Source organism: Pan troglodytes, chromosome X (assembly GCF_028858775.2).
Source record: "Pan troglodytes isolate AG18354 chromosome X, NHGRI_mPanTro3-v2.0_pri, whole genome shotgun sequence".
In the NCBI taxonomy this organism is placed as follows: domain Eukaryota; kingdom Metazoa; phylum Chordata; class Mammalia; order Primates; family Hominidae; genus Pan; species Pan troglodytes.
Window position 1 is genome coordinate 151,415,321 of NC_072421.2, and position 25,600 is coordinate 151,440,920.

Consider the following 25,600-nt stretch of genomic DNA (forward strand, 5'->3'; position numbering starts at 1 on the left):
TCTGGTAGCGGAGTGCCTGGGTGCTCTGAGAGGAAGGCTGGGCAGTAGAGGTGTGTAGGGGAAACAAAGGCAGGCGGCAGGGGCTTGGAGGGGGCGGGGAATGCAGGTGCGCCAGGAGCACCAGGCCCCAGAAGCAGGGTGTCACTCCCCTCAGACCCGCCTAGGCCTGTGCTGCTCCGGCCACCTTGCCCCGGAGCTTTCTGGGCCTCCTGGTACAAATTCAGCCCACGGGATCCCAGCTGTCCTACCGACCCAGCTGCTAGGTGGTCAGTCTGGATCACAAGCTCTTGCTTCTTCCCCTTGGGGGCATGGCTCACATTTAAGAGGAAGCCAGAGGAAGGGATCCACCTCTGCAGTACCCATGGTGTACTTGACTCAGCCCACCTCCCCCCAACCCACCCAAGGAGGCTGCCGCTGGTGACCTGCCAGGCCTTTGCCCCATCCTATCCTCTAGTGCAGGAGGGGAGGGAGGGAGATCTGGCCCCCAGACACAGGAAGTCAGCAGCAGCTGCCCAAGGGGCCCTTTGGCCCTTGCCCTGCAAGGCAGCTACCAAGCAACCTGTTGGAACCTGGTCCGACTTGGTCCAAAGACCGGAGGCCACAGCAGAGGCCTCACTCTGGGGCCTTCTACACTTTCACCAGAGCTCAGGTCTCCCTCCAGGGGGCTCCCGTGAGCCTCGGGCAGGTCTCAGCCTTCCCGCTCAGGCTTCCTGAGAGGATGCCGGGACACAGTGAGACACCTAGTGGTTATTTCAAAAAAAGTCTTTTAATTGTTCAAAATAGCACAAAACGACATCGCACTATGGTAATATTGAGTCACAGGGGTTACTCTACAATAGTGAACGGTGTACTCTCCTCAGAAACAAATCAATAGGCGCGCGAGAGAAGGGATGGGGTAAAACAACAGGACCAGGTGAGTGGGCTCCAAGGTGACTAAACGTGACATTTTCCACAGCGAAATATACTATAATACAACAAACCAGAGGCCCTGGAGGACACAGGCTGCTGCGTCTCCAGGCAGAGGTCGGTAGGGGAGGGCTGGAAAGATTGGCTGCTCGGTTCAAATCCTTCTGACTTGCTGGCAAGCCTTGCTCCTCGACAGAAGTTTGGGGTGGGGGGCAGAAAACTCCAAGCAGATCCCCCAGCCTCGGAGCCTGGCCTGAGTTCCATGCTGCACAGCTGCTGCTGGCGGCCTGCTCCATTGCCCTAGCCTCCCTTGTGGGTGACACTACACAGTCACCCTCCCAAGCTGCCTCCAAGGACGCCTGGTTCCCCTCCATTCTCCACCCTTTCCATGACGATTTGGGGGAGGTGGAGCAGTGGCTGCGGAAAGCAGCAGCCCTGTTTGGGAGGCGGTGCCGGTGGTGCTCAGGGAGGGGGCATGGGGAGAGCTGGAAATCCAGGACAAGGAGGCCCCAGCCCTCCCTCAAGCTCCCCTAGGCTCGACCCTATAGATGCGGAGTGATCGCCCATGAGGAATGAGCTGTCCTTCCTTTGTTCCAGCGGCCTGAGGACAGGCAAAAGGGCAGAGGGCAGGGGCCAGCAACAGGAAGTTGGGCTGGGTGGCAAACAGCAGGCCCCTCGTGGCAGATTTCACACCTCTCCTGCCCTGGCTGGCCCCAGCTTTTCCTCCAGAAAGATCCCTGCCAAGAATTAGCCAAGAAGAAAAAAGTAAAAAAACAAAAACAAAACAAAACAAAACAAAAAAAAGAAGAGAAAAGAAAAAAGATTACACATTCTGTACACAGCTAACAACAACAAAAAAGGGACAAAACCCCACACGCTAAAATTACAATGAAAGTGTGAACTTCACCAATTTCAACCTAAAAAACACAACAAATGCAGCAGTTGGCAGTGCGGCCTGCAGGGAGGTCTGCACAGGCGCTGCCCAGGCCGCCGCGGGGCTCCTTGCCCCTTTTTTCTTTTTCCTTCTTTTCTTTTTTAAAATGGGAAAGAAGAGGGGGAGGGTAGAAGAGGTGGGAGCACAAAGGCCTCTGAGAAAATGTGTAAGCTTCCTGTGGGGTCACTGAGCAGGGTGGGCCGGGGGAGCCTGAGGAAGGGAAGTTAGGTGACTGGAAACACAAGGGGAAGAAAAGAAAACAGAACCAGACACCCAGGCCAGGGTGCCAGGAAAGCCACTCTGGGGAGGGCCAAGAGGGACGCCTTTCCTCCCCTCCATGCCCGCCCCCGACCTGGCCCTCAGGAACGCACAGCCTTGGGAGGGCGGAGCTGGCTGTCCTCAGCTCCGCCTTCCCTCCCCGCAAAAGTCTCTCCCCAGGGTGGGCGGCAGCGGGGAGCAAAGGAAGCGCGCTCCTCTCTCTGCTTTCCCATCTGCCTCTGCTTCCTCCCAACAGCAATGGTAAAATGTGCTTTCTTTAGATTATTTTAAAAACAGAGAGAAAGAGAAAGGGGAGAGGAGTGAACAGCGGCTCGCGAGGGTGAAGTGCGAATGCTGGGACGGGGTGGGAGGGGTGGGCCCTGGCGGGTGTTCCTGAAGCAGGGGGGTCTGGAGAAGAATCCAGGGGCTAGTCAGCTTCCTCTCACTGACCATCGGCCTTAGATTTCTTTGGAGCAGATTTCCTTGGAAGGCAGAAAAAGGAAAGAGAAAGTTAGTGTGGGCCCTGCACCACTGGAGGCCCTGCTGGTGCAGGGCCGGTTAGGGGCCCCCAGTCATTTGACAAGAGGCTGAACCCAGCTATTTCCACCCCTAGTCTCAGAAGGTTCCCGAGAGGGGCTTCCTGCTTACATTTCTGGAGAGGACATGGGCCGCTTGTTGGCCGGCTTGGTGCCAGAGCTGTCTTTACTGGTTTCTGGAAGGAACGGGAGAGATGCGTGAGCAGCACTGTGACAGAACAAGAGCAAGGAACACATGCGCCCTGCCCGCCTGCAGAGTCTCTTGGTGCCACATGGCATGACCCGCAGCTGGCAAGGGTGGGGCGCCTGCCCTATGGGTGGTCACCTTTTACGCCACTCCTTGGGACCAGAACACGACACCACTCACTCCCCTCTGGACATAGGTTAGAAACCCACTCAGCTCAGCTCCCACCTCTCACTGCCCTCCCAGGTCCCAGAGCCCCAGGGGAGCTGGAGCAGGAGCATGACCTGACAGGAGGCAGGCCGGCCTCCATCCCTCACCTGCTGCACTCCAGGGACCTGGGACGTGCTGTTTTCGGGCCTGGAAACCTACACTTTCCCGCCAGCCCTCTCACTGCTTGTCCCCTCAAACATCCTGGGGTGGCGTCCCCTGCACCCCCAGGCCCGGAGCTGGGTCCCCTGCTCTACTCGATGGCCACCCCCGTGGGGGGCTGTGTGCGCGCCAAAGGAAGCAGGGAGACGCCGCACATGGGAAAAAATCTCAGATGGTGACAGTTCCTCCTGCTGCACCCGGCTTCCTGGGCCTTCCCTGTGCCTGAAGAGCCCCACGAAGGACACTCACCCTGCAGCCACCTCACTTGTGTGGCCGGGCCATAGCCCTTCTCATTGCGGGCGGCGATGCGGAAGATGATGGCGGGCTTGGTGGTGTAGTCGATGTGGGCGTTGGAAAGGCTGGAGGACTGCACCAGGCAGGAGGGGCTGGGCCCGCAGTACACCCGCATGAAGGCCAGCTGGGCCGGGGTGGAGCTCTTGAGCTCGCCCCCAGCCTGTGAGCTCTGGATGGCCAGGTACACGGAGTACTCGATAATCTTGCCGGAGGTCACAGAGGGTGGCTCCCAGGTGAGGTGAGCACCATCCGGACTCTAGAACCCAGGGGGTCAGAAGGTCAACAGAACAGGCTAGAAGCTTCCAGAACTGACTAATCATGGTTCCCATAAGCCATTTTCTAACACAGTAGAGATATTCCATGTGGTAGTTCAAGGAGCTTCAAAGAGATCTTCCCCCAAGTGGAAGGACTAAGACAAACTGGGACTCAAAACCTAGCTCTCCTATGCCCCCCCCGGCCACCTCATGTGCTGAGGCAGGCAGGAACCAACCAGGGACAGACGGCCACCCCACAGCAAGACTCACTTTGCTGATTTTAATGGCACAAGGGGCCCCTGGGAAACCAGGCAGGCACGTCTTAAAGGCTGAGATTTCGCTGAAGGGCCCCCGGCCACAGGCATTGATTCCGGCAACACGAAACTTATAGGCTGTGCCTGGCTGCAGCTCCTGCTTCTTCAGCTGGTTATAGTCAGGGACGGTGCCCAAATCATCCTAGGAAAAGAGGAGTGGCATGAACGCCACTGTGGAGAAGGCAGCTCTGGGCCACCCCAGAACACTGCAGGTCCATGGTAACTATGGGCCAGAGGGAAAAGAGGTCAGCGGTGGCTGGCCCCTCACGGCAAGGAGGGACGTGGCGAGGCTGACTGTGGCCAGGTACTGGCGGGAAGGAACCAAAGCTCTCCTTTTCTACTGCTTCAGGGGGGATGGTCTCTGCCCACCTTCCTCAGGCTTCCTGGCTACTCAGCTTGGCCCAAAGATGGAGGAGTTTCCTGTAAGCCCCGCTCAGGGTGGTGGAGCCAAGACCCACCCACCTGAGGACATCAGCACCTGGGGACACTTACGTCTGATGGGACAGCATCATCTGGTGGCAGGAAATAGTGTGTCACCATTACGTTGGTGCCCTTAATGACTCCCACATCAAACCACTGGTTTTCCTTCTTCATGGGGGCTTTGCTGGGTGGGGGCGGCAGGTCTGGCTTCTGCAAGACAGAATCGGTGCGACGAGATCAGGCCCTCAGCACCTAGAGGCAGTGCTGCCCCCCAGGCCACGGACTCAGGAGCCCCAACACACCCGACTCACCACACCCAGGGACTCGATGCCATTGGCCACTTCGGTCAGGGTAGCTGCAGCCTGCAGCTTGGCTGGGCTGGCCACCACAACCGGCTGGGGGGCCACAAATGTGTTGGATGGAGCCAGGCCTAGGAAGAAAGAAGGTGTCAGCGGGAAAGACTCGGGAAACCTGGCTCCCAAGTGGGACCGAGCCTCCCGTCCTGCCCTCACCTCCCTGGGTGCCCCCACCACCCCAGCACCAATTCGCCCTCAGTCGCTTACTCTCAGTGGCCGTTGAGGGCAGCAGCGCCACAGTGCTGGGGACCGTGCCGGCCAGCTCATTGAGGCAATTGCTCTCAATGGCCGGGTCGTTGAGACTGTCGGCAGGGGCCAGGGCCTCAGTGGGGAGGTGGTGATGCTGCTGCTGGGCCTGGGCCTCCTGCAGCTGCTGCTGCTGCACCAGGGCAGCCAGCTCCTGCTGTGTCAGCACAATGGGTATGGTGGTGGCCTGGCCCTCCTGACCCTCGGCCGACAGGTGCCCCAGCTCCGCCTGAGTCACGGTTGCTGCTGCCTCGGAGGTGTCCATGGGCTCGCCGGTGCCTGCTCCAGGGTCGAGAGAAACACTACTTACTAGGAAGGCTGGCCAGAAGCGGGCAGCCCGGGCGGAGGCCCCCAAAGCCTGTCTTAGAGACCCCGTCCACCTCCTACCGTGCTCCACTGTAGGCTAAGCCCTGGCCGAGGGGCCCTGCCTGTTTCCCAGGCGCTAACCCCAGCCAGCCTGTTCTACACGGCAGTCTCTACTACTTGGCCTGCCTGGGGTCCCCTGCGCTCGTCCTCCCCATCACATCTGGCTCATGCCACCCTCGAGGGAAATGGGCTCCTCTTCCCAGACTGTCTCCGCGGCCTATTGCTCCCTCGAGGGGCCCGGCTTCCCCAGGGTTGCACTGGCACTCACCCATGACGGCCTGCTGCGCAGCCTGGAGCACCGCCTGGATGGCCAGGGCCTGGGCTTCCTCTGTGGCTGCGGCCTGGGCAGCTGCTTCTGCAGCAGCCGTCACTGCCAGCTCCTCGGGGGTGAGCCCCGTTACCATGAGGGTGGTGGTGCCAGCTTGGGCCTCGGCCATTAGCTCTTGGGGAAGTGATAACTGGTCTACTTCGGACTGTGTGGGTGGGGGTGGCTGGACCACCACAGTGGCCACCACCGCAGAGCTGGCAGACTCCTGGCCCGAAGATGGCTCCCCTGTGCTGCTCAGATCCACGGCGGCCGGGAGCTCAGGGGTCTGGGAGGCTGACAGGACCTCGGCGGACTCCCCCATCAGGGCTGTGGAAGCCGACTGCAGAAGCTGCCGTGGCGGCAGCTGCTGGCGAGGACCTGGCGACACCTGGAGTTCCTCTGGGGGCTGCAGGATGTCAACAGCAGAGAAGGGCATGTCAGAAGTTTCTGTGTTGGCTATGGTCACTGTTATTTTGGCCGGGATGGGGACTTCAGTAGTCAGAGCCCTTGGGGCAGTCTCAGTCATTGATGAGATCTTCTAGAAAGGGAGAGAAGCCCCTGTCAGAGGGGAGGAGAGGGGCCAGAGCCAGGCAGCAGGGGCTGAGAAGCCAGCCAGCCTTCACCTTTCCTTGTGGGCCTAAGTTTTCATTCTTGATGGGCCAGCTCCAGCCCATGTTAAATAGGGAGGGGACAGTGGTTCTCTGACCAGCGTGAGGACAAAGGCCCTTGAGACCCCCGGTCAGGTTTAACCCGTCCTCAGTCACCCTGGCCTGGACAAATGGGCACTCAGACCCCCGCCATGTCTTATACAGGCTGCGGTGAAGTGACACGCGATGAGAACCAGTCACAGAAATAAAAGCGCCCCAGAGATGCGGGGGACGGTGAGGCTCCTGCCTCCTGCCACAGCAGGCACCGAGGCTGCCCTTTTATGGTCCGGAAAAGGGACCAGGAGCGGCCTCATGCCTGGTACAAGAGCGACATCTGGCGTCTGAGTGTGGAACTGCACGGGCGTAGGCCGGGAAGGCGGGGAAGAACACGGCCCCCTGGGCTCTTACCGGCACAGAGGGGCCCGGGACCGGTGTGGACTGCGTCACGGTGGTCACAGCCCGCGTCAGTGTGGAGGACACGGTTGTCGTGATGGCACTGGAGCTGGTGATGTTCACGCTGTCGCCCTGGGTGCTCTCCACCTCTCCCTGATCGCTGGCAGCAGGTGGGGGGTCTGTGGGGGCGACAGGCAGGCGGCTGCTCAGCAGGAGCCCCCCCGGCCTATACTTGGCTTGACCACCACAGGCTTCCTCTACCACCAAGGGGAGGGCCAGATAAGGCAGGACAGGCTCCTGGAGACCTCCGTCTGCTTCAGGTACAGCCAGGATGCCCCAGCTCTCCCCACTGGTAAATTGGGTGCCAAGGAGCCTGACTGGTGGACTCTGGACGGACCCCCGCCATCGTTGTCTTGGCCTTTCAGCCTGGGGGGCTGGGAGACCATGAAAGCCAGGCTGGCCACCTTCACTTACCTTGGTTTGAACTCATGTTGGAAGTGACAGTGGTGGCCGTGTGAGTGGTGCCCGTCTCGTGGGTCTCACAGGGGGGGTTGGAGCACACCCTCTGTGTTGGGAAAGGAGCCAGCAGCGCGGTGCCAGCCTGGGGGGTGACGCTGGGTGCCGCCGCCAACTCTAGGCCAGACTCCACAGTCCTGTGGGAAGAAGTGGCGTCGGGAAGCAGGGCACCCACGCTGACCGACATGGTGGTGCCAGTGGAAGTGGTCTGGTGTGTCTCACAGGGGCGACCAGCAGGGGGCTGCTGCCCACCCTCGGGCTGGCCCGTGCCCCCGTTTGAAGTGGCGGTGGTGGCCGTGTGGGTGGTGCCCGTCTCGTGGGTCTCGCATGGCGGGTTGGAGCACACCCTCTGGGCGCTGCCTGCATTCGAGGTAGTGGCGGTGTTGGTGGTGCCTGTCTCGTGGGTCTCACATGGTGGGTTGGAGCAGACTTGGGTCACGGTGGCCGAGGGGCACAGCAGTGCCTCCAGGGCTGTCACAGTCACTGTGGTGCTGGGCGAGCCACCCTGGAGGCTCTCGCACACAGGTGCCATGCGGGGCTCCCCAGCACCCACGCTGGAACGGGTCATGGCAGCGGTGTTGACCGCATGGCTGTGGCGCCCCGCGGGCAGGTCCTTGCTGCTTGGGCTGCTCAGCCTGACTTTGCTGCTCAGAGGGGCCAACTGCACAAAAGCAGGGCTGCGGCCCCCGGGCTCCCGTGCCATGCTCGGCCCAAGGAGTGGGCCGGCCGAGCACGGGGCCCCGGTGGCCATCACAGTCATGGTGGTGCTGGTCGCGCTGGTCTGGCGGGTTTGGCACTGGGGCTTAGAGCCCTGGGCTGCCTCCAGCGCCCCAGTGGCCACACTGATCCGGATCACGGCAGGGGTGCCAGCTGCACAGGCCCGACGGGCATCTCGCTGGTGGTTGGCGCCGACGCTCGACATGGCTGTAGTGGCAGTGTTGGTGGTGCCCGTCTCGTGGGTCTCGCAGGGTGGGTTTGAGCAGCCATGCTGCCCGGCCATGTTGGAGGTGGCGGTGGTGGCGGTGTTGGTGGTGCCCGTCTCGTGGGTCTCGCACGGCGGGTTCGAACAGACTCGGACCACGCTACCATTCTGCTGGCCCACAGTCGAGGTCACAAGAGAAGCAGCTGCCTCCTGTCTGTCACAGACGAACTGCACTTGGGTGGGCTGGGGGTGTCCCCCAAGGTTAGCCACAACAGTGGTGGTGGCCGTGTTGGTGGTGCCAGTCTCGTGGGTCTCACAGGGTGGGTTGGAGCACACCAAGGTGACAGTGCCAGGCTGCACATCACCCTGGCCCGAGTCGGCGATGGTAACTGTGGCGGTGGGCTGTTCCGTAGTCGGGGAGGCCAGAATGGACACAGGGAGGTCATGCACAGGCTGGGCCTCCACCCCACTAGGTGCCGTGATCAGAGTTACCTGGGTGGGCTGGGACACGGGCTGGGGAGACACACGAGGAAGAGAGTTAGTGCCGCAGCTGGCTGTCTGCCTGTCCCTCCCACTGTCCTGCACTGTCACCACACAGGCTGGGACCACTGACCACTTCTCAACGGCCCTGGCAGACGTAAGACCCACTCACCCCTGCCCCCAAGACACCGACTTGCTCAGAGGCCAGGGAAGAGGCACCACTTTGCCTCAAAGGCAAATGGGATGAGGAAGAGGCTGTGAGGACAGGGCAAGGGGAAGGCAGGAGGCTGGCTGAAGTCAAGTCCTTTGTCAGAGAATGGAAATCCCCCTCAATGCTCAAAGGCCAACAACAAACGTTTCACCGTTTTCCTTAGTATGTATGAACAGAACACTGCACACACATGCAGACGAGCTGCGGCGTCCTCTAGAACACTGCGAGAGGAAGAACCCGGTGTTCAAACACCAGGCATGGCCAAACCATGACAGCCAAACCACGGACTATGACACAGGGACCATGTGACACCAGGGAAAATGCCCCAGGTGAGGAAAGGCCTGCCATGGCTGCACCCGGCAGCAGCGCGACACCAGGAAGGAAAGGCCTGTGGACGGACGGCGTGAGCCTCACGTGCTTCCACTTGTGTGGGGTCCCTCGCCCACACGTGGCCTCAGGCCCTGCCCTACCTGCATGGTGATGGTCGGGGTTGTGAGCCCGCCTGCCGCTGTCAGCGTGGTCTGTGCGGCCGACACAGTGATGGCAGTGGGGTTGATCACCTGGCTTGAGAGGGTGGCAATGGTGCCCAAGGTGGTGATGGGCGTGGCCAGGGAAGCACTAGTGCTGTGGCCCCCCGCCCCGGCAAGGCTGGTGGAGACGGTGCCTGTCACTGTGCCTAGGGTCGTGACACCTGAAGGAAAGGAGGCAAGAGTTGGGCCAAGGCTGCTGCTGTCTCCTTCCCAGCAGCTCCTCCTGCACAGGCTGGGGCACTCTGGAGCTGCTTGCATAGAAGGCTCGGGAGAGAGGAGCTGCTGTGCCCCCCAGCTGTGCCATGGGGATTGAAGGCCAGCCCTGCTTCATTATAATCTAGGGGTGGCAGGGGACCTGGCCTACGGGTACACACCTGTGGTGCCTTTCACAACCAACGTGGTGACGGCTGGCTTGACGGCGGAGACGGTGACGGGTGTGACCAGGCGAACACCCCCCATGGGCACAGTGCGGAGGATGGTGCCTGGCTGTCCCGGGGCCCCCTTAAGCACCACCTGGAACACCAGAGGAAAGTGCCACCAACGTCACCACCAGGCTGGTAGATGCCACCGATGCTGCCCCTCCCAGGCCCGTCGGGAGGACCTGCGTGGTGTGCTGGGGTGGACTGCACTAGGACACTGGGCTGAGAGACGGCTGGGAGTGCCTCACCTGGGTCACTCCCTGCTGCCCGTGGCCAGTGGCAATTTTGGGGACAGCAGTGATGATTTTCGCAGGTGCTCCAGTTCCTGAAGTCATCACCTTGGTGGTGATGATGGTGATGGGGGACTTGATGCCAGGACTGCTGGTCACACCTGGATGGGAGAGTGGGGCCCAGGGGAGACAGGCTCTGTGAGGGCTGCCCCTGCTGCCCCTAGACTATAATGAACATCCACAAGTCACAGCCATAGCCCTGCCCATCTCCTCACTACCCTTAGACACAAAAGGCAGCAAGGAGAAGATACAAAAGGGTAAACTAAACAGAAACACAGCACGCCTTATAACCCGGACTCCATTTCCCCTCCAGTGAGGACTTGCAGACACTCATATGTCGGGGGAGGCCCCTACCCGTGGCGCCCGCCTGGGTGATGATGGCCGACATGGGGATGGTTTTGATGATGGTGGTCGTGCCGGGCTTGGTGGTACTGGGGGAGACGCTGCTGATGCCCAGGATGGTGGGCTTGGTCCCCGCCCCACTGGCCTGCGTGGTAGTGATGATGGTGGTGGGCTTGCCATCTGCTGAGGTCACCAGCTTCAGGATTGTTCCCGCTGGCAGGGGCCCTTTGGTCTGAAAGGGGGAAGCAGGTGCATGAGCCGGCATCACTGCCAGGAAGGGAAGTGTGGTCTGGCTACTCTCCGCCGGCAGCCTTGGCGGCTCAGGGAATGTTCTGGAGGCTGTGGGCGAGGGGAGTGAGCAGCAGAACTTGCTGAGCCATGTGTGCTCATGGGATCTTCCATGGGCAGGGACATGAGTTCTTCCTGTGGCCTGGCACCCAGGCCCCCACTCTTGCGTATGTGCAAAGACTGAGAGCTCACCTGGATGATCTGAGTCACAGGACCCGTGGACGCCTGGCCTGTGACTGCTGAAGTCTGAACTGGTTTGGTCTGGACCACCGACATCACTTTGCCCAGATTGGAAATCTAAAAAGGAAGGGATGGAGCAAGGAGTGATCTGGAAACCAAACAAGGGCATGGCCTGGCTGAGACTCTCCTGGAGCTGGCCCAGGGCGGCCATTCACCACTGGCAGTGGCTGTAGCCTGGCAGCACCCATCACTCACCAGAGCACTGCCTCCTGGGACAGAGATGGGGCTCTTCACCAGGGTGATGGTCTTGGTGACCCCGCCCACAACTGTGGTCACCACCTGGGCTTGCTGGGCCACTGTCACAGTGCCTGACTTGTGCACTGTGATGATAGGGCGGGTAGACGTGTTGGTGGCGGAGGAAACCGATGTCCCCACCTGGGCGGCTGCAGTCTTCAGCATGCGAGTGGCAGGGTTGCTCACCTGGAGGAGGCAGAGACGAGTGACAGGCCAGGCAAAGAAAGAGATGGGGAAACCACCCAAGATGTCCACGGTGGGCCCATAGCTCCTGCCTCAACACTCACCTTCCTCCTCCTCCTGCTCCCAAGCCCAAGAACAGCTTGGTTCCCCCTTCCTTTAACAGGCAAGGGAGGAGGCTAAGCCTGCAGCTCTCACCTGAGGCCATGACGCCCTTAATGGAGACAGCTTATTCTGCAGCCCACGGTCCAACGGCTAACTCTAAAGCCCGGAGGGAATGACTATGCTTGTTTGACCACAGTGACAAGCCCCGGAAGACGCTCACCATGACTGGCGAGGAGGCCACCTTCACAGTGGCTGGGAGGGTGGTAGTGCCAGGTGTCACAGCCATGGTCTTCACGATGGTGGTACCCGCTGGGACACTCAGCACCGTGGGTGCCGAGGAAGGGGGGATCTTCTGGGTGGCAGCGGCCGCAGCGGCCAGCGCGGCCATCCCACTCATCTGTGGGCTACTGCCAATCACCTGCAGCAGGCACGGGCATGTGAGGCCAGGTCACGGGTGCCACCCACCTCCCTGCTTGGTGGACCTCACCGGAACCTGCCCAGGGGCTGCCCTGCTCTTGGGAGCCTCATCCCGCCAGCATGGCTCAGCTTTCTCTACTGCCAGACCCCGCTCTCCTGGCCCCAGACACAGAGGGCTCCCACCACCCACCATGCACGGCAACCCCCGTGGCAAGAGGCAGCTGGGAGCTCTGGATCCTTTCTAAAGACCAGAGTCAGGTCCAGTTGATTCTCATGGGCCTGTGGCAAGCCCAGCTGGCTAGATCCTCCTCTCAGGCTGCAGGACAAGAAAGTCCACGTGGCAAATGCTCTTAGGATCAGGCAGCAGGTTAGGCCTTCTAGGCATTAACCTATTAATTCCCACCATGACCTCGCAGGAGCCTTCTCCCCATCTGCACGTTCCAGGAGGGAAAGGTGTGGGGTGCGTGGTACCAGAGCCCGAGAGGGACGTGAACCCCTCAGTACACTTGCAACTTAATCCACTGGATCAACAGGAAATCCCACCCGCCCCAGTGACCATTCCTCACCGTTCCCTGGGCACTCTGTGTTGGCACAACCATCCGCACTCCGGCGGGAAGGGAGGTCACGGTGACAGGGGCTTTCCCAGCCTGGCTGGCAGGTCGCATGGTGACCAATGGAGTTCCTGTTGTAGCCTGAGGACCGGTCACTTTGAGAACAGCAGGGACACCTGATGAGAGAAGGGGCCAGCCGTCAGCCATCACCTTCTGCACGATGTCCCCAGCCCCTTTGCAGGCAGCCCTGAGCCACTTCTGTTGGCCTGCTTGTGTGGGAGTCTGGCTCTTCTCTGTGCCCTGAGGGTGACCATTTCCACAGGTGGGGCCAGGCTTTAGCATCCCCCTACAACCCTTGGAGACAAGCCCAAAGCTCCCGGCTGCTGGCCTGCTGTCTAGGCTGCCGTCTCGCAGCCCCTACTTGGCCACTGCCTCTCCCCGGAGACTAGCCCCCTACTTTCAAACGTCCCTGGTCCCCTGGCTCACCTTGAGTCCTGGCTGCGGTGGGCACAGAAATGGAGCTGCCAGGCACCGTTGGCAAGACCTGGATGGTGGTGGTGGTCGGGGGTGCGGGGGCAGCCTGGGGCAGGAGCGTGATGCCTACTTGGGTCAGCGGCTGCACAGCAGGTGCGGCTGCTGCTGGGGCAGGGCTCTTGGGAGGGTTGGCAGGCACAGATGGGACCGGATTGGGTGTAGGGGAGGTGGCAGTAGCAGCCGTGGCAGGAATGTCATATTTCTGGAGCTGGAGAAGGTAGCTGTCGGCTGTTGCCACTGCCCCCCAGCTCACCTCCAGGGAGTTGGTGTTGGCGCGTACCAGTTGTACTCGGGCTGGGGGTGGTGGCTTTTCTGTGGGAGAACGCAGTTGGTGAGAAGGGGCGGGAGGCTATGGGAGGAGGGGAGTCGGCTGGGCCGGGCCTACCTGTCTCTAGGTACCAGAGGTCCTTGCAGCAGACCTGGTTGTTCCAGGCCTTGCGGTAGCCGTCACGCCCACTCCAAATGTACAGGCGGGTGTTGATGGCGACTGCGCAGTGGCCAGCCCGAGCACGGGGGATGTTGTCCTCCAGTGTATCCATCAGGATGGTCTCCCAGGCCATGGTATCTGGGGGAGGGCAGACAAGGGAGGTCAGCAAGGAGGATGGAGGAAACCCGCCACCCCTGGTTGCCCTTGGTTCTTTTGTTGTCAAGGATGGGAATTAAAATCAAGAAGTTATTGGATTATTACATTAAAAACAACAAAACAAAGAAACCCTTTGTGGCAAAAAGCAACACAAAAAATAAAATTACAAACCACCAACGGCCAACTAAGAAAACCATGAGAAACAGAGTCAGAGGTTTACCTCCTTGCCCGTTAAAGAACACTACAACTCACAGAAAGAGACGGCAATGGGAAAGCGGTTTAGGGAAAACGTGATAGAACGATCTTAAGAAAAAACACACACTCTCACGCAAAAGAAATCTAAACTTCAACCATCGGCGCCTGGCATTTTTATTTTCGGGCCCGCAGCAGCTGGGGCTCAAGGTGAGCCGGAGGGGGAGCTTCGGCCACCCATCAGGCTTGGCAAAGAGTGGCCTGACCATTCCGTGAGGGCACCACCGGAGGCGCCTACGTGGGCACAGCCTCTGTGCAGGGCAGTTCAGCCGCATTGGACAGCAACCCTACTTCTAGGTTTTCACCCCTAGGATACACTTGCACACGGGTGGAGACGGTGCAAGGATACTCACGGAGCGGCGCCTGTACAAGTTACAGCAGCACAACCGCAACTCGAAGGAGGCTGCTGCGGGGCAGGGACGTGGAGTGATCTCCAAGATACGGCGGATGAGAAAGGCCAGGTGTGGCACTGCATGCGCCAGGCTGCCACTGTTTGTTTTTAAAGGGACCTATGGCTAATGCTCAGATATGAAGAGCCCCTGCAGGGTGGACAGGAAACCACCCACATGGCTGCCTCTGAGAAGCAGAACCGGGAGGAGGGAAGGAGGCCCTGCACCGTAGAGGCTTTTGCACTTTTGGATGTTGGGCCATTTGGATGGAGAGCTCATTCAAAAAACTCAGAGGCGGAACATTGCTTCAGAGAGCTCTGCCCACTGGATCCTTCCAGTGGATTCCAAAGGGAGCCGGGGGCCCAGCTTGCTCCCCGCACACCCCACACAGCTCTTAGGCTGAGAAGGGCCAGCCTCCTGCAGCCTCCCACAGGCCACTCGGAGCCCGAGGAGGCCATACCCAGGTTGAGACAAGCCAGCGTGTTGGTACACTTCCACTCCTTCTCGTGTGTGGCCACTTTGACGTCATCCATGACGAGAGGCACCCAGCCACCAAACACGTACATTCTGGGAGTGAGGAGGGAAGAGTGGGAAAGGATTGTAGAGTTGGTGCCAAGCTAGAGGCCACCTCTGCTACCCCAGTTCTAGAGCTCAGTCCTCTGGCTCTCCCCAGGAGAGTCCCCAAGGATGCGTGAAGCCTCCTGACGTGGCCCTCTCCTGCCTGGTGGCTCAGCCCTCAGGAGAACTGTGTCACCTCTACCACATAAAAGTGCCGTTCAGCTCATCTAAAGCTCACCTTCATGCCCGCAGTTTCTAGGTTCCCTTTAGGACCTGGACATCCACAAAGACACCCAGGTGCTTGCACAGAGGACCTAGAACACTCTGCACCTGATGGGGCGGAGCCTCACAGGCCCGGGGAGGGTCTCAGACTCAGCTTGTGTGTGGCCCTCTCCCCCCTGAATCTGTCTTTCCTTGGTCCCCCAGGGTCGTAATGGAAAAACAGGGCTGCCAAATGCCAGCCCAGCCAGAAAGAGGCATCCTCAGGCCTTAGGGTCTGACAGGACAAAACTGAGTGAGAGCCCTTCGGGGGAGGGGCCACGCCAGTCTAGAGAAGAGAGACGCAGGTGAGCAGCCACTTACTTATTTCCGATGGTGGTTGCCGAGTGGAGACTGCGAGGAAGAGGCGCCACTCCGCTGAGACTGGGCTTATTCCACGTCAGGGTGTCTGCAGAGAGACGGAGGGGAAAGGGTTACACAAGCTAGACTGCACACAGGTCGTTCCCTGGATTCAAGCTAGCTCAGGAAGGTAGGATCTGTCTCAGTGAGAGAATTCCATCCCTGGCTTCCCTATAGCCTACGGCAGGCCCTCTGACTGTTGTCATGGTAGCTAGATTCCTGTGTTACCCAGGCGGTTTTGACCAGGCTAGCAATAGCACTCCTTCAGGTACATCCTGAGCACCTGCCCTGAGCCAGGACTGCACTCTGTGCTGGGGGAGGAGTGGTGGGCACACCCCGAACTCTCCATGAAATACGTTCACCGCCATAACCACCTTAGGCTACAGACATTTTGGCAAACTGTTGGAAAATTCTCTCACGGGAAACTGCTTCTTTGGAGTGCCGACTCTGATCTATCGGACAACATCGCCATCTCCTCTCTCCCAGCTGAAGAGGCCTCCGGAGATCCACAGTTAGTAATCTTTCCCAACCACTCCTGATACCACCACCTGGTGACCGGCCCAAGCAGTCCCCGAAGGCCTCACGGTTTACCGGCATCCAGTGGTACCACAGCAGTCAGACCAGGATGCAGCACTCCACACAGTCTGACCACTGACGAGTCAAGAGGGACTAATGCTACCCGGATCCAGAGAATTCCATTCTAGAAAGCCTTAATGTCTTATTCTCTTATAAGCCCGCAGACCAATTCAGCCCACTCAGCCAGCACAGGGCAGAGATAACAGCCCCAAACCTAGGGACGATCCAGGGTTCCCCACCCTGGCCCACCATGACAAGAGGAAAGCACGAAGTGGTATGCTCCAGCTCCCTAAGAGCCCCACCTCACCATACAACAGCGCCACCCACAGGGCCAGCCAAGAGGCAGACCCGCTTTGTCCCATGGCTGCTGGGGTGCTACCACCCTGCTCACCAATATCTAGGGTCCACAGGTCCCCCAGCCTGCAGCCACTCATCCCGCCGTAGATCACCAGCTTGGACTTCTTATTGTCTTTTTCGGTGTAGACCACGGCAGTATGTGACTCCCGGGGTGGTGGTAGGACCCCGTAAGTGATGGGAATGTCCCAGGCTACCACTCCGGAGCCTGGCCGTAATTCCAGGATATATAAGTCATTCAGGTACCTGACGAGGAAAGATCAGTTACGGCAAGTCTTGACTCCTCACGCCAGAGGCTTCGCTGGATGGCTATCAGTGAGTGGCAGCCTCCCCAGAACACAAAGGGGCTAGGGCTGTGGGAGCTCTGAAGTTCTTCTGCCCTAGCTCTTGAGGAAGGGGCTGCCAGAAGCTCCCTAGGATGAGTCCAACTAGAACAGGGGACACAGGGTGGGTGAGGCTGCACAGCAGCCCCGAGTCCAGACCCAGCAGCAGGCCCCCGCCATGCACACAAAGCTGGGTATTATATGAGGGCTCCGCAGAGCAAGAGGGGGCGCTGGCTTGGGACTACCTCCAGACAGAGAGTCCTTGGCCACGGGCCTTGGAAAATACCCATCAGGAAACTTGTAGGCAGCGGAGGCCAAGAAGGAACGCGAGCAGCTCTAAGCCGACTCCGAGAGCTGGGCCAGCCCAAGGCAAAGTGGCTTCCACCTCCAGCTTGGCCCTCCACCCACGAGGCCTGCTCAGGGTCAGTAGCGATTTTGGAGCCCGAAAGCTCCTGAGAGGGCATCCGGTGCCGCTCTCTCATTTACAACCCAGCACGAGAAAGGGACCCGGCCACGGGGCTCTGCTGCGCACATTCTTTAGGACACCATGGAGCCCTGTGCATGTGAGAGCACACCCACCCGGGGGGTTCCAGAGAGAAGGACCAAGCCTCACCTTGGAATGTTGTTCTTTGGGTCCTCGCTATCATTGGCCAGACCCCCAAACAGGTAGCATTTGTTGCCCACAAGGGAGAAGCTGTGCCCGAGTCGAGGACACGGAGGGGGCCCGTTTTTGGGCGTCTTTGCTTTGAGTCTCTTCCACTCCCACCGGCTCGCCTGCAAAATCAAGACCTGGAGACTGAACCGTGGGATGAGAAGGCCACCACTAGGGGCCCAGGGCAACTTGTGGTGGAGGAGGAAATGGCCGGGGGTGAGCGAGGTGCCTTGCTGGAGCAAGAAGGTCCTGGGTGTTGGTCCTTGCTGCCTTCTTCTGAGGTGGGCCAAGTTCAGAGCGGCCTTGGCAGACTCTCAAGCGTCCCTTCCACCTCCCGCTTGCCTCAACCCTGAAGCCACTACCGTCAGGTCACATGGGGCCAAGGAGGCAGAGTGAGAACCTGGGGCTGCTTTACCTGGAGTTCATAGAGGTCATTGCTGTATTTCCCATACTCCACCATCCCACCAAACACCAGGAGGCGAGTCCCGTCACACACGAAGCCATAGGCTGCACACCCAGGGGGAATGTCCCCCCTCACGGCTGGGATGAACCACTGGTTGGTTGCTGGGGAACAGAAGGAGGCAGAAGTCAGAACACCCGGGAGCCCCCATTCCTCTCATTCCCCAAATGTGCCAGCCGTCAAGCTTGGTGAGAGGGGCTGAGCCAGCACCATCCCTGCGGGCGCTCTAGCAACTCCAGCTGCGCTACCTGGGCCATCTTCCAAACCCCTCGACTTCAGGCCAGTGCAAAAGAGCCTGTGACCACCCTGCTTCTCGCCAAGGTCATCTTAATGAGCGGGAAGTTACTGTGCAAGATCCCTCATCAGCTACTGGGAATCTAGCCACTGCCTTCCTTCCCTAGCACTCAGTGATCAGACATGAATTTCTCCCCGAAATACCCTCTTGGTGGGCCTGTGCTCCTCCTCCCTGGAGCCCACATTTTTGTCCCTTCATCACAGGGTCAGGACAGCCAGAGCCCAGAGCAGCACTTTCAAGTGGCCAAAACAGTGACTGCTGCAGGCTACGAAGAGCCACGGGGATGAGACCCGGCCTCTGCTCTGACCTCCCGGACTTCCTCTGGTCTCCTAGGTGATGGTCCACCAGCATCCCTCCCTGCCCCTGCTGCCACACCTATAGTACTCCAGAACATTCTTGCAAGCCAGAGGCAGCAGTCTCAGCAGAGCTGTGACAGAAGCTTCTCAAAAGCTCATGAGGGTGAGGCGACCACCAAGAAAGAGGGAAATCAGACCTTAGGCACTGCTTTGCTTCCACAGGATGGCACAGCCAGCCTTCAGCTGGGACCAGGCCCCTCCCTCATGTCCTCAAACTCGACTCCCCTCACACCTGGCAGGCCAGGGCTTCCCCGAAAAACTCCTCCTATGAGGGGTCCCTCAGAGGATTCGCCACACTCTTTCCAGAAACCCCAAACTGGGGGCCAGGTGCAACCCCGACTCCGTGCCTCTGAGCTGGCCTGGGTGAGATCTCGGCAAGCAGATGGCAGAAGGAACTGAGGCCCCTCCACATGACTCAAGACGCAAGATGGGTCCCCCAGGACGTGACAGGGCATGGGGGGATTCCTGTGGGGTGGGAAGGCTTCCACACAGGGATGCTGTGATATTGTGATATAATACAGACTATTCAGTTTGATGGCCAAAAGTGTTGTGAGACCATAGAAGAGGAAAAACAGTGTTTTTTTTCCATATTCAGGTGTGCACCCAGGGCCAGGCGGCTGACCATGGTCGGGAATGCATGCCCCACTGCACTCTGGTCCCACCCAGTCTCACGCTGTCACCCCCAGGGCTCAATGCGGAACCGTGTGCAAGGCTAGCCCTTATCCAAAGCACAACTCCCAGCCTGGGTAGCACAGGGAGACCCCGTCTCTACAAATAATTTTAAAACACCGGCTCAGTGTGGTGGCATACACTTGTGGTCCTAGCTACTCAGGAGGCTGAGGCAGGAGGACTGCCTGACCCTCAGAGTTTGAGGCTGCAGTGAGCTGAGACCGCACCACTGCATCCCGGCCTGGGCAACAGAGCAAGACCTAACCTCAAAACAAACAAACAAACAAAAAAACCAGAAAACCCCCCACAGCACAACTGTACCACCACCGCTCCTCCTGAGGCGAGAGCACCCCCACCCCGCTCTCCAGCACCCACTCTGCGGGTAGGCTTCAAGCAGGCTGACAGTCTCTGCAGCCATTCAGCTGAGTCACTGGGCCTCGGACATGCCGAGCACTAGAGCTCCCCTGCCATTTCCCTAAAGCAGAGGGACAACACCTGTGCCGCCCGCATGTGCAAGCTCGGATCCTGGCCCTCTGCCTCTTTCTCATTCCCAGTGCAAAAACCACCCCAGAAAAGCAAGAGCTGCCAAGGCCAACAGCCTTGCGCACTGGAGAGCCGTCTTGACCAATCCCTGGAGGGAGCTCCATGCAAGCTACCAGGGTGAACGCATAACGAGACCTAAGGCTGCCTGGGCCAACTGCTCTCGGTAGGTAAAGGGGCAGAGCCCAGGAGGGCAAGCGACACCTGAGGTCACAGCGTAAAACAGAGACAGAGACAAGAGCCCCATCACTGACTTGAAGCAACCGATCTGTGCCTTCCCTAGGGTCCCATGTCCAGGCAGCCACCCTCACTCCCCTGAGCACCCTCGTGGTCAAAGCCCACAGCTATGGGGCTGCGGGTCAGAGTTTGGGACAAAGCTAAATGGCACATGGGGTCAGTGGGCAGCTTTCCTATCACACGCTGATCAGTGAGCCGGTGGGCCAGGCCAGAAGCGCCCTGTGATATCTTTGGGGATCCCGCTCACCAGATCCTTCTACAGGACCCAAGAGGTGCTGATCTCATTCTAGAACACTCCAGGCAGGGCAGGGGCCCTCCCCACCCCCATCAAGAGAGGTCTGTCAGGGAGCACAGCTCCTGGTGTGACGACAAACCTGCGGCTCCTCATCTCACCCACGAGTCCTGGTTCCGCCCCCTGAAAGCACACGAGCAAGCTCTCCTCCCTTCTCCCAGCTTTTCAATGTGACAGCTGCTCTCAGTCACCCCTGAATCATCTGGGGGGTGTCATGTAACCCAATCCTTGGGCCCCTCATCCTGGAAATGCTGGCTCTCAGCTGGGAGGGGAAGGTGGGGAAAGGACCCTGCACTAGATGAAGACCACTCCAGCTCCCCTCTCCTGAGCAAGGCTGTGCCCCGGCCTCTCTGTGTTTCATCAGCTCCCCCAACCACTTCATGCTCTGCAAGCTCCATCCCTGATTGCCACTGTCCCATCACCACCTAGAGACTGGTGCCCATGCAGTGAGGTGGCCGGTCAAGTTCAACGAGCTGCCTTCCTCTCTGTTCTACCTGTCACATTAGAGCATTTCCTGTGTGGCATACGACGTGCTGGGAGGCACAGAGGACGCCGATCTTGTGCTCATACTCCCAATGGGGTAGGAAGGCTGCATGCCCCCCTCCCACGATGAGACAAACACCCTAGAAGAGCTCTGACCAAGCCGGGCCCTTGGGAGCACAGAGCAGTGCGACTGCTGGAGAGGGGAGGACAGGAGTGGAAAGGGCTTCTCAGAAGAGGTGACGTTTCAGCCGGGCCTTGAAGGGTGAACAGGATTTCCCGACAAATGAAACTAGCAGGGCCAATCAGGAAGTGACTGCAAGAGTCTAGTAAGAGGAGAGGAGGGCTTGGTGTGGAAGGGGACACATTTGATGCCTGCCCAACGCAATGAACAATTAGATACAGGGACAGAGGAGAGAATGGAGGCATTTCAAAGGTGATGGGCCCCAAAGACAGGTGGCAGAACGGCCTCTATGAAGGTTTGCACTCCCGCCCAACTCCGCCACCAGCTGGGAGGGCGACCCTGGACCTGTCACTTCCCCTCTTGGACCCCAATTTCCTCATCTGCAGAAACAAGGAAGTAGTTCCACTAGGTATTTTCCAAGGCTCCCTCCAGCTCCAAGAACCTATGGACATTACAGAGCCACCGTAGCCAAAGCTCTCGCTCCCCCACCCCCCACACCTGGCAGCACTCTGAATCCTTTGGCTTGCCACATGGAACTAAAATTCCCTAAGGACAAGCACAGTAGCTACCCTAAGAGCTCTCAAAGCACACACCCCCTGAAGCTTTCTTATCCTAGCAACGGGAACCCCTTCCAGATCAGCTCTCTCCAAAGGTACAAGGCTTTTTGAGGACTGATCCCGCAGAAGTGCAAGGGGCACAGGCGTGAGAATATGCGCTGATCTCATCCCAAACACAACAAAAGAAGACAAGACAAAGGTGACGAGGCCGGGCTGGCGGGAGGGGGCAGAAACCCCGGTGAGGAAGAGGGCGTCAGGTCTGCCAGCTGCTCTCTTGTCTGAGGAATTGCCGATGACAGTTTCCAAACTGCTACCCTGGAGGATCCCAGAGCTTCATTTTAAGCAGCCCTTTGGAAGGCAGGCTACCCCTCTAATGCACAACCTGTCTTTGCAGACTGGTAATGAATTCATGCCAAAGTGGTCAATTCATTTTAATAAACTAATGAATATGCAGAGGCCCCAGGAAGCCAAGGCAGCAGTGGTGGTGGACTCTGGAGCCGACTGTAATTAGGCCCCTGCCCTACTTTCTAAAATTGCATTTCCCTGCCAGGGAGCCTGCTCCAGGCCTTATGAGAAGAAAGTCGGTCCACAGAGTGGAGAAGGTGCTGCTCATGGTGACGGTGCCTCTATAAACAGCCCCACCACTGGAGAAGCCTTAGCTTACTGAGCTAATTCCTGCTACTGCAGCTGCCTGGGCTGGCGCAGGGCACCACCAACCACCAAGCGCCCCCGCCCGGGGGCTGCTGAGAAAGGCCCTGCTCCCTGGAGGCAACAGGTGCTGAGAGACCTGGAACGAAAAACGGTCACAGACAACCCACCAGCCTTTCAAAGTCAACGTGGTAGGTGGCGATAATCTCCGAGATGTGGAGAAACCAGCACTTTCTGCCTTGGGGGGTGGGGAAGGAAGCGGCACCCAAGAGCCCAGCTCCAGCCTTCCCAACTCCCTAAACCAACTTTCTCCCTCCAGGCAGCTCCACCTTCCCACCCCCAGAGCATCGAGGCACTGGAGCTCAGTCAAAGAACAGCAGCCTCTCACCGCTCAGGACACAAAGCCCACTCAGCGAGGGTTTGTCTGCAGGGCCACCACCGAGGCCAGGGGATCGCCAGAGCCCCCAGGAGAGAACGGCCGCGGAGCAAGGGGTTAGTGCTGGGAGCCGTGCCTGCCACTCAGGACTAGGGCATCCCAAGGCCCTCCCCCAGCCGCCTGCAGGGGGCTTTTCCCTCACCCAGACTCTTTCAGCTCTTGCATGGGACCGAACTCACCCTGACCCTGCCTTCTGGGCAAGGCCGGGGTCCTGTGGGCCAACGGGCAGTCAGTAGGCAACTTGGGAACTGACCCTTGTGCTAGGGGCACAAAACGGGCCAAGTAGCCACCAAGAAAAAGGATGTCACAAAGCTGTCGTGGACAGCAGCAGGCTTTCTGCCCTAGAGACTAGGCAAGGCTACTAGGCAGAAGCAACAACAAACGGCCCCCACGAAGGCCGTGGTGCATCAGCCATACCTGAAGAGAGAGGTTCCTCCCCTTCCCAACTAACGGGCTTTGGGTTTTGCAGGGAGGCAGAAGAGCGGGTGGGGTAACCCCCTGGATCCGCAGAAGCGGGGAGACACACGACTACGCAGGCCGCTGAGGGGTAACTGGAATTCAGCTTGTAAACCAGAAGGCACCAGATTAGGAGAAGGGGCGACTTGGAAAGAAATGCTGCAGAAGTAAATGTGGAAAGGGAGAGGCACCCCTGCCGCCGGCCCGTCCTAGGGGTCCCCAAGGCTCCGGCATTACCCGGGTCGGCGGATGTTAAACTCTGCGTCCTAAGAGCGCTTCCCTTCCCTCCCTTTTTCGAGAGACAGAGAACGAATCTGTAATCTAGAAATGGTCATTTCTCCAGAATGGGCACTCGAGATGAGGGAGAGCTGAGCAGGCGCAGGAGAAGGAAGGAAGGGAGGGAGGGAGGGAGGGAGGGAGGGGAGTTCTGCCTGCGCCAAGGGGACACATCCGCCCGCCCCAGCCCCAGCCCCAGCCCGCTGGGTAACGGTGTGGGTCTGAAGTCACCACCGCTGGCGACAGCCCCTCTCCCTCACCAGTCGGACTAGGGGCTTTCTTTTAACTAACGAAAACCAATCCTCAAACACGGGAGAGACAAGGGAACGGGGAGAAGATCAGAGAAAAGCACTGAAGCCCCGCACAGCAAAGGGGAGGGGCAAGCCGATCAGTGGGGAGGGAGGGGGAGGAGGGGGGAAGGGGGAGGGGGACGGGGAGAGGGGAGAAGGACGGGTAAGGGAGGAGGGGAGAGAGAGAGGGAAGGGTAGAGGGTGAGGGAGGAGATGGAGGGAGGGAGGAGAGGGAGGGAGCAGATGGAGGGAGGGAGGAAAGAGGAGGGAGAGGGAGGAGATGGAGGGAGGGAAAGAGCCGAAGACCCAGCGGGCTTTGCACTCACCCGTGTTGTACACGTGCAGTTCGTCCACTATTCCCTCGTTGCCGCCGCCAAACACCACGATGAGCTCCTTGATGGCCACGGCGCGGTGGCCGTGGCGGGGCCGTGGCACCGGACCCGACCAGCCCACCACTCGCTTCCAGCGGGGCTGCAGAAGCACCGCTGGCAAGTTGGCGGGCGACACGGCCGAAGCCATAGTTCCGGGAAAGGGTACGGTGGGGAGAAGTCAACAAGCGGGAAGGGAGCCCCTCAATTCCTTTCACACACCCCCTTTCGTCTAAGGCAGCTCTCACGGAGAAGCGGTTTCTCACACAGCGGTAGACGACTCCATGGAGGCCGCCATCTTAACTGCCCTCCTTCCCTTTGGCTTTTCCCTTTCTTCTCGCTCACCCCGTCTCCGCAAGAGCCGCCCGAAACTGTCGAGCGCCTAGGCTCAAGAAGCTGGAGGCCGCTGAGTCCCGTCGCCCCGACTACTTGTCCGGGCGCTCCCGCTTACAAGCTCGGGCGGGAGGCCCTGGGAGCCGCCATCTTGAGCCGCCTCTCTCTCCTCCCTTCCTCAGTCGTAGCCCTCCCCCGCCGGAAATGGCGGAGCCCCGGCCCGGTTCCCACACCCCCAAGTCCCCAGCACTGGCCGGCTTCCGGGGCGGGTGGAAAGGAGCCACAAGCGCCGCGGTCGTCGCAGCCCCGCCGGCGCTCAGACCACAATTGTGGGAGCCGCCATCTTGAGACCGTCCCGCTTCCCCGCCCAGCGCCTTAGTGCAGCCGCCGCTCCCGAAACAGCCTCGACACACCTAACGAATGGAGGCAGGCCGGAGGCCGGTGGAACCAGCTCGAGCTCTCGAGGGCCGTTTGGGGGCTCGCGCCGTACGGCTTGTGAAGTCTTGCGCCTCTCCCCTTAGTCCGCCTCTGCTGCTCAGGCTGCGCCTGCCGCCGTGGGAGCCGCCATCTTGAGACTAGCTCCCCGTTCCCCCCTATTCTCTTCGTCCTGGGTCAGTTCTTCCACTGCACACCAAACTCAAGGCGGTGTCCGATCCTCACTTCCCGCCTTATGACTCCTTCCCACAGGAGCCGCTTCAAAGAGCTAGAGTTAGGCCCCGAAGCGGCAACTGTACGGCAGAAGAAGCAGTAACGGCAGGGCGCTCATGCCTCCTCCCTGGGAGCCGCCATCTTGTGTGAAGAAGTAACAACTAAACATGGCGGCAGCGGCGCCGGCGGTCGGGCGAGGAGGCGGAGCCGGGTGACGTCACCGCTTCCCCCCACTCGCCCTCGCACCGCTTCGCCCCTGGGCCCAAGCCTCTTAAAGGACCCCTGCGCTGCCTCGCGGCGGGGGTGGGGGTCGGCGCGGCCGCGCGCTGGGCTAAAGCTCGAGCCGCGCTCAGGTCAGGTGCAGGCGCAGGCGCAGGCGCAGGCGCGCCCCGCCCCACGGCCCCCCCACCGGGCGAGCCTCCACGCCTCCGCCCTGGGAGCCGCCATCTTGCCACTTCCCCTCGCCCGGCCGTCCGCGGGCGTCAATAGCGACTTTCAGCACAAAACAAAGATGGCGGCGGCGGCATCTCGGAAATGCCCGGATGAGACTGCTAACCCCTCCGACGCGCTCGGCCCCGCCCCCCTTGGGAACGGTCTCTCGGGTTGCTGAAGGGACGCACACCCGAGGAACTGCCTTTAACCAGCAGTGGGGACAGCGGCACGCGGGTGGCCGGGGTTGGCGAACAGCCACTGCAGCCGCGCCTGCGGCCGGGAAGCGAGCATTTTC

General features: G+C 59.9%; 1 protein-coding gene and 1 long non-coding RNA gene across 12 annotated transcripts; one reads left to right on the forward strand and one right to left on the reverse strand.

Moving 5' to 3' along the window:
- Nucleotides 1-747: 747 nt before the first annotated feature.
- HCFC1 (host cell factor C1) lies at nt 748-25,334 on the reverse strand. 11 transcript variants are annotated; one of them, XM_016947618.4, is made up of 26 exons: nt 23,851-25,334; nt 17,764-17,912; nt 17,310-17,470; nt 16,411-16,619; nt 15,408-15,492; nt 14,728-14,834; nt 13,429-13,608; nt 12,996-13,355; nt 12,525-12,685; nt 11,762-11,959; nt 11,218-11,442; nt 10,975-11,079; nt 10,507-10,726; nt 10,111-10,253; nt 9,818-9,956; nt 9,384-9,604; nt 7,259-8,735; nt 6,800-6,963; nt 5,706-6,150; nt 5,033-5,350; nt 4,781-4,899; nt 4,542-4,679; nt 4,006-4,191; nt 3,437-3,737; nt 2,747-2,810; nt 748-2,580 (listed from the first exon to the last, which is right to left on the reverse strand). In XM_016947618.4, exons 1-26 carry the CDS (start codon nt 24,041-24,043, stop codon nt 2,541-2,543), a joined length of 6,108 nt encoding a protein of 2,035 aa, XP_016803107.1. In that variant the 5' UTR covers nt 24,044-25,334; the 3' UTR covers nt 748-2,540. The 11 variants fall into 11 exon arrangements, with proteins under 11 accessions (XP_016803107.1, XP_063660779.1, XP_054532281.1 ...); XM_063804709.1 differs by having other exon boundaries at nt 4,772-4,899; nt 23,851-25,247; XM_054676306.2 differs by having other exon boundaries at nt 5,033-5,353; nt 23,851-25,247.
- LOC134809344 (uncharacterized) lies at nt 21,952-23,278 on the forward strand. Its single transcript, XR_010154829.1, has 3 exons — nt 21,952-22,257; nt 22,386-22,558; nt 22,972-23,278. It is a non-coding gene; the product is annotated as an uncharacterized LOC134809344 (long non-coding RNA).
- Nucleotides 25,335-25,600: the final 266 nt, after the last annotated feature.